The sequence below is a fragment of the Elephas maximus genome, chromosome 19, assembly GCF_024166365.1.
Source record: "Elephas maximus indicus isolate mEleMax1 chromosome 19, mEleMax1 primary haplotype, whole genome shotgun sequence".
Lineage (NCBI taxonomy): Eukaryota > Metazoa > Chordata > Mammalia > Proboscidea > Elephantidae > Elephas > Elephas maximus.
The window spans coordinates 7,705,053-7,718,158 of record NC_064837.1 but is presented as its reverse complement, the minus strand read 5'-3'; the positions used below and the strand labels follow the sequence as shown (position 1 = coordinate 7,718,158).

Here is a 13,106-nt window from a genome sequence, read left to right as displayed (position 1 = left end):
AATGTCCTTCCTTGTCTTTTATGGTGGATTTTGTTTTAAAGTCTGTTTTATCTGAGATTAATATTGCCACTCTTATTCTCTTTTGTTTACTGTTTGTTATATTTTTTCCCATCCTTTGATTTTTAGTATAATTATGTCTTTGTTTTTAAGATGCGTGTCTTACAGACAACATACTGATGGGTTGTGTTTTCTATCCGTTCTACCACTCTCTTTATTGGTGCTTTTAAGCCGTTTACATTCAGTGTGATCATTGTCAGGTATGAGTTTACCGCTGTCATATTGTGCTTTCTTTTGTGGTGCTGACGTTTGCTTTGTTCCTCTTTCTTTCCTGTTAATACCTTTTTTTGGTGAATTTTCTTTTTCTGTCTTTTGTTAGTATAGATTTTGTGTGTACTGATTTTTTATGTTTTTCTTCTTTTTTGTTTTGATGAGTAAGTTTATTAACGTCCTTTGTGGTTGCCTTGAAATTTACCCTTATATTCGTAAGTTTGAACTGGTCTTTTATTACTTAATATCGCTTTGACTTCCTCTGCATTTGAAACTTCTATACCTATACCATTTTTCCCCTTTTTATTGTTTTTACGTTGTTGACATTTACAAATTTACGTTTCTGGTTTCCTGTTTTAAGTCGTTTAACCCAGTAAAACCCAGTGCTGTCGAGCTTTGCTTTATTACTGAGAATTCTTTACCTAGGTTGGTATCTGCCGCGTGCTGTCTTGTGGCCTACACTCTGGTTATTGTCTTTTGTTGTTTGTTCTCTAACTGAAGGACTCCATTTAATATTTCTTGTAAGTTTAGTTTGGCTTTTAAATATTCCCTTAATTTCTGTTTTTCTGGAAATATCCTAAGTTTGCCATCGTGTTTGAGAGAGAATTTTGCAGGATATATTATTCTTGGTTGTCATTTATTTTCTTTGAAAGTTTTATATATGTCCTCCCGTTGCCTTCACTCCTGCATAGTTTCTGCTGACTGAGAGTTTAGTCTTCTCTTTGTAAGTGACTTTTTTTTCTTGAACTGCTCTTGGGATTCTCTCTTCGTCTTCGGTTTTGGCAAATGTGATTATAATGTGTCTTAATGACTTTCTTTTTGGCTGTATCTTATATGGGATTCATTGAGTTTCTTGGATGGTAAACTTTTCATTTTTCATGGTATTTGGCAAGTTTTCTTCCAGTCAGCAATCTTCTCTGTGTTATCCATTTTATCACCCTGTTCTGTAACTCTGATGAAGAGCAAATTTTTGCTCTTGATTGTGTCCCACATAATTTTTCAGTTTTTTTTTTTTAACTCTTTTCTGACTTTTCCTCAAGGTGATATCCATGGATTTGTCTTCAATCTCACTGTTTCTGTCTTGCAGTGTTTCACATTTGCTCCTCAAACTTTCTATTGAGTTGTCCGTTTCTGACATTCTGTCGTATGTCTTTTGAATTTCTAGTTGCTGCTTTTATATGATTTTTGATTATTCATTTTGATGTATTGATCTTGTATTATTTTCCTAAATTCTTCTGTTACTTTGCCTGTGTTTTCCTTTAATGTGGGCCTAATCTTTTCTAATCTCTTGGAGAGCCCTAAATAGTAGTCTTTTGAATTCTATATCAGTTCCACTGCCTTTTTTCTACCAGAAGGTTGCCTGATCCTTTATTTTGGTCTCTTGCTGGTGCCATTTTGTCCTGCTTTTTTTGTAAGTTTTGATATTGTCTGCTGTCTCCAAGACATTATTTTATTTCTTGATTGTATGTTCGTTTGCTTCATCCTGCTTTTTTTGTCTTGTTTTGATATGTCAGGGCAGGCGGGCCAGGCATGCTTTGCTGTTTTCTCATCTGTGGACTTGATAGCTGTCACCACCTTGTCCGGTTGGACAGGGCAGCAGCAGGCAGGGGAAGTTTGCTTTGCTGTATGGTGGTTTCATGAGTTGACTGGGCCTGCTTTGTCTGCCTCTGATGTTGGCTCAGCAGCATGGGAATGTTCACAGCCCCTTGCCATATTGGTGGGGTTGTTGGACAGGGGGTGTTACATGTTCACTTCCTATCATTCAGCAGCTGGTCGAGTGGTGGGAGAGGAGGGCAGTGCGGGCTTGGCGTAGTGGCAGGCCTGAATGCTGGGGATTGCTGTAGCCACAGGAGTGTGCCAGGGACTGGCAGGAACAGGTGGAGTTTGCATAAGGGGTAAGGTAGGAACGAGACAGGAAAGAAAAGGGAGAGAAAGAATAAGAAAGGATAGCTGGTGGGTAGGGGTGGTGTGGACCTGGGTGCTGGCGGGATGTGGAGAGGTAGTATATGGGGCTATGTGATAAGTGAAAAGAAAAAAATGGAAAAGAGAAAAAGAAAAAAAAATCGACGGCAGGGTGGGGCTAGCAGGTGGTGGCTTGGTGTACTTGGGTCAGCGGTGGGCCTATGCGCTGGTGGCACTCTGTGGTGGCATGATGGGCCCCAGCTGGAGGCGGTGTATTGGACTAGGTGGGAGGTAGAAGAAACTGAGAAAGTAAAATAAAATAAAATAAATGGCAGGGGTTGGTGATTGCGGCTAGGCAGACCCAGAGGCTAGTGGTAAGGGAGGGGAGGTGGCTTATGGTGCTAGGTCGGAGGGGGAAATAAAAGAGGAAAAAGAAAAAAATGGTCCAGCTGGGGCCTTACAGGTGGGGATGGGGCAGATCTGGAGTGGCAGTAGGCCAGTGCACTGGTGGATCTGTAGCTGCGATAGCATGGCGGGGCTGGCAGGAAGGGGCGGAGATGGCATATGGGGCTAGGTGGGAGGGAGAAAGAAAAAAAATTGTGGATTGGCACGAGCCGGCAGAAAGAGAACGGAGGTGTCACACAGGGCTAAGTTGGAGGGGAAAAGAAAAGGAACAAAGGAAAAAAAAAAAGCTGTATGGCAGTATGGGGTGGGGCAGGCTTGGGGAAGGGCTCATATTGTGGACCACAGTGGGTGAGGGTTTCTGGAATGGGAGGCATTCTTGCTTCTACTCACTAAAAGGGTGATGGGTGGGAAAGTGTGTTTCTCTGGTTACTGGGTGCTCTGTTTTCTGTTTGGAGCTCCATGAAGTTGTCTTCCCTTACTCCCTGTACAGGGGATCATCGCTAGCTGTGCTTCAAAAAGGCCACTCTGTGCTGTGTTAGTTGGTAGGGTGCCTCCACTTTGTATCTCTCCTCATTCTGTTTTCCATCAGTTTCTTATTCCATCAGTATTTGATTTACTTCTTTATCCCTTTATCTGATGCTTAAGATTCCAGGATTGATGTTTGTATCTGTTTTCCTTGATTTTTCAGGTCTTTGCTGCAGAGGTATAGTGTGGTGCGTCTGTCTAGGGTGCCATGTTAGCTCCGCCCCTGTAACGGAAAACTTTAATGTCATACATGACAATGTGTGATTCAGCCTACACAATAAATGGGATAGAAAATAAAAGGTCAAATTCAGAGAAACGAGAAATCTTGGATTCTAAGAAACATTGTTTCTTGTGGTTAAAGAAATTAGTTATTAGGATGTAATTGTAATTGGCCATTTACCTGAGTTACTTTGGAGTTGAAATTGAGCCATTGAAATTAGTTAACCTTGAATATCAGACTATTTCATTTAATTTTGCCTTTTTCTTTATGTAAGGAAGCCTAGCTTCATTCTTGTTAAAAATAACATATTTTGTTCCTCTTGTAGTTCATCTTGCTTTTGTTTTAGGCTTTTTCTTCCTTTTAGCTGTGTTTTGTAGTTATGAGAGTATCATTTTTAGGGCATTTGACCTTAAGGATACTCCTTAATCACATTCAAGCACTAACACACCACCTGGGAGTATCTGAGTAAAAGAAAATGTCTTCGAAATTAATTTGATTTTTCTATCACTAAATGAGTTTATAAGTCTTTTTATCAATTAGCTTTTTTGCTGTAATTAGAGAGCTTTTGATTACAAGTAACAGGATAATCCTATTAACTGCATTAAACTTCAAGGACATTTTTACCAGTCATAATAAGTCCCAAGATAGGGCATCTCCAAGCACAACATGATCAGAGCTCCATTCAGTATGATCAGAGAAACTCCATTCTCTTGGTTCTGCACTCCTTAATATGTTGTTGCCATTCTCGGGATAGTAGCAACTACAACAGTCCCAAGTGTTACATCTAGACATGACAGCCTCCCGAAGAAGAGGTCACTCCGTGTTTGTGCCTGTCTTAGGAGCAGGGCAGTTTTTCCTACATGTCTCTCATGTTTTCTGTGTTGTTGAGCCATGAAAGTGACAATGAAATGGGCAGAGGGACTAAGATAGGGATAGAGAATTAGTGAGCAAAGGAGGAGAATTGTCCAGACAGCTGGTTGGCATATCCAGGTAGTAGTTTTATTATCAGTGAGGAAAAGGTGTTAGGAATGATAATTTAGGGAAAATTTGGCTGGAATATAAGACCTAAAGAGCTAAATGCAAGGGATTTGGCTTTCTCAGCTTTGAGGGAAAGCCTACCCACTCTCAGAGTGGTAGAGAAGAATCTGTCAGGAAGGGATTGGTTGGGAGAAACTGGCTACAGCCAATTTAAGATCAGAAAAATCTCTCAGCAATAATTAAGTGGCTTCATTTATTGAGCACAAATATTGTCTGGGTACTATATTAGATGTTTTAATCTTCACAACTCCATGAAGTAGGAATTATTGTGCCATTTTGTAGATGAGGAAACTGGTTGCAAAGAGAAGTAGCTTGCCCTAGTCACATTGAGGTTCATACCCAGATTTTGATCCTTTGCTTCTCTGATTTGAAAGCTCACAGCCTTTTGGCTGTACTGCGTTGGATACTTTCCTAAGTTAGGTGAGGCTCCACTCTAAAGTGTGATTTTCTAATTTATATACTTTGTTTTTAATTTTGTAGCCTCTGATACTGTAGTTTAGTATATTCTGATAGCTTAAGTTCATATTCCTCATATTGCCTGTTAAGTAATGAATTTAAACAAGTAAATGAATACAGCCTCTTGATGAAAACATTTTAGAATGCCTGAATTTGTGGTGATACATTTTCTATATCAAGTTTTTAAGGATAAGCATTCAGAAAATTGTTTTCTTCTCATGTCCAATAGAGAAAAAACATAGTTTTGTCTGTTTTGTAAATATAAAGATGTTAAGAGAAAATCAACCTCCATATCTTCTGGATTATTAAGATGTTGCTGGTAAAATGACTTTGTTATGTTACATTTACACAAATCTCGTCATTAAGGTTTTATGCTCAAAACATGGATAGCAATTGCATGTGAGAAATGAAGATGTTTTGCTTCTTAGATATCTGAGTTTCAATAACTTGACCACTTATATACTCAAAGGTGTTTAATTATTTTTGCTTGAAGTATTGTAGAGTAGAACTCATTTGATTGATTACATGGACACTGAGTACGTCTGTCTCTTGCAGATATCAAACCTTCCAATATTCTTCTGGACAGAAGTGGAAATATTAAACTCTGTGACTTCGGCATCAGTGGACAGCTTGTGGATTCCATTGCCAAGACAAGAGATGCAGGGTGTAGGCCATACATGGCGGTACGTGAACAGACTGAGCTTTCTTGCTTGCTAGTCATTGTACAGAGATCCTGTGACCTTTAGTACTATTGTTTCTAGGGAATCTGCATTGGTCACACAGTTCACCATCCTCGAATACTAGAATATTTTCCTCTCCCCTAAAGACCAAGCTCAAGTTCCAGCTTCTTCTTGTAGCTTTGCTAAATTATCCCAGTGAACTCCTGTGGCCTTCATTGTCTTGCTCTAGTCCTCTTATTTGGCACTCAACATTTGTCGTCTACTCTGATTATTACCATTGTTATTATTATTTTTATTATTATATTCAGCCCATCTCATCAGCCAAGTGGTAAGTTCTCAGAAGTCTTCTTTGTGTTTCTAGCACCTGTATGCTGTCTGGACTGTAGTGGATATCAATACATGTTGATCCTGTGTCTTAGGTCACTGAGTGATGCTACTTCCAGGTAGAGAAGAATGGAAAGGCCTGAGTTCCCTGCAGAACTCAGTATGTCTCATAGAGCTGAAGCTATGTTTTCAGTATGGTTAATCCCCTCTTTAGGGGTGGACTGGGAAATGCATTGACAGATGCAAGGGTGAGACCTTAGATACTTCGTATCGTGAAGCCTCATTTCCCTCAAAGAGGCAGACCTGCACTATCCTCCCACACATCATACTTATCTTACCCTGCTGTGTTTGTATATACTGTTCCTCCAGCCTGGATTTTGATATATATTTGAATTGGAAATTTAGTGCTTGTATTTTCCACAGTTTTTTCTAGGTGTTGGTGCCCTTACTTTACGTGGCCTTGGTTCTTTGGGAACCAGCACACTACACTAACTGGTGATCTGGGAGATTTGTGGTTGTGAGGCATTCCTGTCTGCACTTTCTGTTTCAGTCTTTATAGACTCTTAAACCACAGATAAGCTTAAAATTGAAGAAGAATTTATCTCCTTTCGTGTGTTAGATTCTTTCTTGATTTTTATGTCTCCAAACCTAGTGCTGTAAATAAATAGAAAAGCAAAAAAAATTATAGGCTACATATTGTATAACTTTTTACCCTGTTTAAGGATAGGTGGGCTTAGCACTACCCAGATTTCACGTTTTTTTTTTTTTTTTTTTTAAACTCGAATAAATTTTATTTTCTGCATTATTTGAAAGTAAATTCTATGTTAATAATTCCATCTCCGCTTAATTTGTCTATTCACCCTTCATCTATAATTAATACAAGAAGCAGTGTTGTATATATTATTTATACATTTTCTGTTGTCTGCTTATATTCTGGTCATTGTATTTGAAAATGTTCAGTTATTGACAATATTTTATAAGTGTTGTATTTTCATCATCTTTTTAAATTTTACATTTTTGCATGTCAGCTTTTCAACAAATGGAGGTGGAGTAGGGGTGTGTGTGTGTGTGTGTGTTTTTACAGAAAGATACCTCCATTTAAAGCTTCGTTTTGTGGACGCTGAGTGGCCAGATTCTTAGGGTGATTTTGAAGATCATCATATTTAGAGATAAGTGACAACATGTTTAAATGCCGAGAAAAAAGAAAAATTAGGCATAGAGCATTTAGAAAATCTTGTAAATTACACGGTTAGTAATGATGCCCTGAGAATTAAATGTGAACTGTTATCCTTACTTTTAGGGCTTGTGTCAGTACTAAGGTTGGATAAGTGATTTTGCTGGGAAATGCTGGCTAAGAATTATATTTGATATATGCAGGCTTTAAAAAATACAGTTGCAGCCCTGATAGAGTTGATTATTCATTTTGAAATCAAATAGCTTTTAAAGGAAGAAGTAGATTTTCAGTTCTTGTGTAGAAATAAGGTTTACAGGCCCAGGAGGTGCTGGGATTTTCTTTTCCTGCTAACCTTCAGCTTTGAAGTAAGCAGGTAGATAATAAACTATCTGCATCCAATCTACACTGGACTAAATGAAGTGTTTATGTCCGTTCTAGACTTCTAAGGCCTATTTAGATGGCTAAGAATGTATCAGCATTAATTTTAAAAGCTTCTAAGTGGCTTGAAAGGAGGCTTGGTGGTGCAGTGATTAAGTGCTTGACTGCTAACTGAAAGGTTGCCAGTTCAAGCCCACCAGCCACTCCACAGGAGAAGGTTATGGCAGTCTGCTTTCGTAAAGATTTACAGCCTTGGGAATTGTCGTGGATTGAATTATGTCCCCCCAAAATCTGTGTTATCAACTTGGTTTGGCCATGTGTGGTTGTCCTCCATTTTCTGATTGTAATTTTTTTTTTTTTTGAGACTGCTGCCTCAGTCTCAAAAGGCATGGCCATGGCCTCTGGTGTTTCTAAGGGTGGTGTTGTTACTCAGATGGAAGAGAAGATTGGTGTGCCTAAAGCCAAGGGAGCAGAGTTGCTGTCCCAGTGGGCCTGGAAGGCAGAGCTGAAGCCTAGGGCCCGCTGACCTCCACTCAAAGTCCGGAGAGTGTGACCAATACCTAGGGTCTGGAGCGCGGGGTTATTGTGTAAATTGTCTCAGAGAACAGAGGGTTGTTTTCAAAGCTTTGAGGACTAACGTAATGTGTTCTGCTGACTTGCTCAGTGCCTGTTATCCCTTCTTTTCCTACAGTTTCTCCTATTTGTAATGGAAGTGTCTAGCTTGGGCCTGTTCTGCTGTTGTACTTTGACAGCAGATAACTTGTATTTTAGATTTCACAGATGAAGAGGAATTTTTGGATTTTGTACTTGGAGTTAAGACTTTTGCTATGATATGATGGGGTGAATATGTTTTGCATGTTGCAAAGGTGTGATTTTTTGGGGGCCAGAGGGTTGAATGTCATGGATTGAATTATATCCCCCGCAAAAATCTGTCTATCAACTTGGTTAGGCCAGGCGTGGTTGGCCTCCATTTTGTGATTGTAAATTTATGTTAAGAGGATTAGGGTGGGATTGTAACACCACCCCTTACTCAGGTCACCTCCCTGATCCAAGGTAGAGAGAGTTCCCCTGGGGTGTGGACTGCACCACCTTTTATCTCTCAAGACATGAAAGGGAAGCAAGCAGAGAGTTGAGGACCTCATACCCCACCAAGAAAGCAGAGTGCATCCTCTGGACCCAAGGTCCCTGCACCTGAGAAGCTCTTCTAGCAGGGGAAGATTGAGGACAAGGACCTTCCTCAAGAGCCGACAGAAAGAGAAAGCCTTCCCCTGGAGCCAACGCCCTGACTTTGGACTTGTAACCTCCTAGACTGTGAGAAAATAAATTTCTCTTTGTTAAAGCCATCCACTTGTGGTATTTTTGTTATGGCAGCACTAGATGACTAAGACAGGAATTCTCTAAGGCACTTCTACTCTGTCCAGTAAGGTCCCTATAAGTTGTAATCAACAAGATGGCACTGGGTGGGTTTTAAGTGGCATGAGTCTTCTTTGATCTGTGAATGTAGTGGCATTTTTTGAGAGAGAGAAAGATGTCTTGTGCCTTTGTTATTTGAGATTTATAATTTCTCTCTATGTGAATTATGACTACTTATTAGATCATTCAGCATAAAAAAATTGTGTAAAATGTAGAATTTAAACATAAATTTTTGATACACCAAATTGTTAACATTTTACCACTCTGTCATGCCAACACAGGTATTTATGTATATGGGTAGGTTTGTACTTTTTGTGTGTGCAAAACCATTTGAAAGTAAGTTACAGATGTCTTGAACTTCATCCTAAACACTTCATCACACATCTCCCAGGAATAAGGGCATCCTTCTACATAGCCACAATATCGCTGTCATACCTTAAATAATTAATGATAATTTCATAATATTATTTAATACACAGTTTATATACAGATTCCCCAGTTGCCCCCCAAAATGTATGTTTTAGCTGTCAATCTTGGATCCCATCAAGGTTGCACATTGCTTTTAGTTATTACATTCCTCATTTAATCCATAAGAGTCAAATCCATTCTTATTTTTGTTTTCTATATCACTGATTGTTTTTATTTTTGTGGGTTTTTTAAGACTGTCCCACATTCTAGATTTTTCTGATTGCTTCCTCATGGTTAGATTCAGGTTAAATATTTTTTGGCGTGGATACGTCATAGATGGTATATACTTCATATTGTATCACATTAGAAAGTATATAATATTAGATTATTTCTCTATAGTACTAACATATTTTTAGCAGTGGAAACTTATAATACGGTAATTTATTTTCTCAAGTTTTCCTTTTGTTAAAAAGAAAAATGAGTAATTGATAATCTTACATTTCCCAAGGATTTCTTCACCTGTTACCTTCTTACTCTTCTCTTCTGCCACCCTGCAACATAAAGAGACTTCTAAAACATCACCTCAGTTTCCCCATCTCTCAGCAGCGTTTTCTCATTTTCATCTTCTCTCTATATTATAGAGGCCCAGCCGTATGCGTTTGTAAGATGGCCTTAGCCCATCGGAAATTGTTCATAGTAGTACTTTCTGAAGTATGTCATTTTATTTATCTCGGGCGTTCCCCAAACCGTTGCATAATTTTCTCTTGAAGTATATGTAGCCTATTAGACATGAGGATCTAATCAAGTTCTGTCTCATCAACTTTAGGAAATTGTTACTTACCTTTGATCTTTATCCAGCAAACATGATAATACTGGTTTATTCATTTATTTTCTCTGTCTCTTTGATTTCAAAGGAGCGTTTTTCTTTGGGACATAATTTCATTTTCCACTTATTTACAGTACTGAAAAAAATTTATTCATTCCTTTCCCTGTGTATGACCATTCAAGTGTTAGAAATGCCTGGTAAAGAAATTACTTAGCAGCGCATGTAAGATTAAAAAAAAAAAAGCTGCTATTATACTTGACTTAATAGAATTTTTGAGTGTGGGGAATATGCTTTGTTACCTTCTTTGATCTAGTTGGCAGACGTCTTAACTGGAAAGTCTAAATGAAGCATTGATAGAAGATTTCCATCCTCAGAGGAGTCCTCTGATTTCTCTTAGTGTAACCTGCACTCTGGTACATCTTATTGATAATAAAGTTACAGACTTTCTCTAGCACTTCTGCTAATTCTTTCTGCTTGGCAGATGCATTTTTGTCCAGTTTATTGGTGATATTATTGTTTTTGTCAAAAATCTGCTATCTGTTCTCATAATCTTGCTTCAAAATTTCTCATCTTGTACTGTGACCTTCATGTTGATTGCATATGAGTAAGTTTTTGGAAGACACTTTGTCTCTCTGCTTCTCTTCTATAGCTGTGTACTTCTCAGTTTCCTAGATGACGTACTTCAAAAAGTCCTTTTTGTTAACTATAATCTTGTTCTCTTTTGCTGTGTGTTTAACCACAGTAGACACACTGAGGATGCCACTGGTGTCAATATTAAGGGTTACTTTGATACGAGGAATGCCAGGGAGCTTAGTGGGTTGATATCCTTAGCCATTGCTCATTCGCTTTGATATACCTGAAGAGCACACTAGTTTGCCTTCATAGTGGGTAGTAAAAATTTGTATCAGCTGGATGAGGATGGCGGCATATTATGCTTGGTCAGAACAGTCATGACTTCATCAGTGGTTTCAGTACTGAAAGAGAAATGGCATCAAATAGCAGAAAATCATGAATATTTTCTAAAAAATTTTTATTGTGCTTTAAGTGAAAGTTTATAAATCAAGTTAGTCTCTCATATAAAAAGTTACATACACCTTGCTATATAATGAAACAACATACTCCTTCTCTCCACCCTGCATTTCCGCATCCATCTAGCCAGCTTCTGTACCCCTCGGCCTTCACATCTCCCTCCAGACAGGAGCTGCCCACATAGTCTTATGTGTCTACTTGATCCCAGAAGCTCACTCCTCACCGGCATCATTTTCTATCTTATAGTCCAGTCCAATCCCTGTCTGAAGAATTGGCTTTGGGAATGATGCCTGTCTTGGGCTAACAGAAGGTCTGGGGACCATGACCTCCGGGGTCCTTCTAGTCTCAGACCATTAAGTCTGGCCTTTTTTATGAGAATTTGGGGTCTGCGTCCTACTGCTCTCCTGCTCCCTCAGGGGTTCTCTGTTGTGTTCGCTGTCAGGGCAGTCATTGGTTGTAGCTGGGCACCATCTAGTTCTTCTGGTCTCAGGCTGATGTAGTCTCTGATTTGTGTGACCCTTTCTGTCTCTTGGGCTTGTAATTACCTAGTGTCTTTGGTGTTCTGCATTCTCCTTTGCTCCAGGTAGATGGAGACCAATTGATGCATCTTAAATAGCGACGTGCTAGCGTTTAAGACCCCAGACGCCACTCTCCAAAATGGGATGCAGAATGTTTTCTTAATAGATTTTATCATGCCAAATTGACTTAGATGTCCCCTGAAACCATGGTCCCCAAACCCCCACCTCAGCTGCACTGACTTTTGAAGTGTTTGACTTATTCAGGAAACTTCTTTGCTTTTAACTTAGTCCAGTTGTACTGACCTCTCCTGTATTGTGTGTTGTCTTTCCCTTCACCTAAAGTAGTTCTTGTCTACTAATTATTGAATCCCCCGCCCCTCCCTCCCTCCCCCTTCTTGTAACCATCGGAGAATATTTTCTTCTGTGTTTAAACTATTTCTTGAGTTCTTATAATAGTGGTCTCATAGAATATTTGTGCTTTTGCAGCTGACTAATTTCACTCAGCATAATACTTTCCAGATTTCCTCCATGTCATGACATGTTTCTTGGATTCATCATTGTTCTTTATTGATGCATAGCATTCCATTGTGTGAATATACCATAATTTATTTATCCGTTCATCCATTGATGGGCATCTTTGTTGCTTCCATCTTTTTGCTATTGTAAACAGTGCTACAGTGAACATGGGTGTGCAGATATCTGTTCGTGTAAAGGTTCTTCTTTAGGAAGTGGGATTGCTGGATCATATGGTAGTTCTATTTCTAGATGTTTAAGGAAGTGCCAAATCGATTTCCAAAGTGGTGGTACCATTTTACATTCCCACCAGCAGTGTATAAGTGTTCCAGCCTCTCCACAACCTCTCCAACATTTATTATTTTGTGTTTTTTGGATTAATGCCAGGCTTGTTGGAGTGAGATGGAATCTCATTATAGTTTTGATTTGCATTTCTCTAATGGCTAATGATCCTGAACATTTCCTCATGTATCTGTTAGCTACCTGAATGTCTTCTTTAGTGAAATGCCTGTTCATGTCCTTTGCCCATTTTTAAATTGGGTTAATTTTCTTTTTGTTGTTGAGTTTTTTGCAGTAACGTAGATTTTAGAGATCAGGTGCTGATCGATCAGAAATGTCATAGCTAAAAACTTTTTCCCAGTCTGTAGGTAATCTTTTTACTCTTTTGGTGAAGTCTGTGCATGAGCATAGTTGTTTAACTTTTAGGAACTCCCAGTTATCTAATTTCTCTTCTGGTGTTTGTACATTTCTAGTAATGTTTTGTATACTGTTTATGCCCCATGTATTAGGGCTTCTGGTGTAGTCCCTATTTTTTCTTCCCTGATCTTTATCATTCTAGATTTTATATTTAGGTCTTCGATCCATTTTGAGTTGGTTTTTATGCATGGTGTGAGGTGTGGGTCTTTGTTCATTTTTTGCGGATGGATATCCAGTTATATCAGCACCATTCATTAAAGAGACTGTCTTTTTCCTATTTAACAGACTTTGGGCCTTTGTCAGTATCAGCTACTCATATGTGGATGGATTTATG

The 13,106-nt window shown here is 38.9% G+C and overlaps 1 protein-coding gene across 4 annotated transcripts in view; it reads left to right on the top strand.

The window, feature by feature from the left end:
* MAP2K4 (mitogen-activated protein kinase kinase 4) overlaps positions 1-13,106 on the top strand; it is a 182,125-nt gene that overhangs the window by 126,934 nt on the left and 42,085 nt on the right. For all 4 annotated transcript variants that reach the window (XM_049859568.1, XM_049859569.1, XM_049859565.1 and 1 more), the window contains one exon: positions 5,369-5,496. In XM_049859568.1, the coding sequence (XP_049715525.1) occupies positions 5,369-5,496 (128 nt within the window). The remainder of the gene's footprint in view (positions 1-5,368; positions 5,497-13,106) is intronic.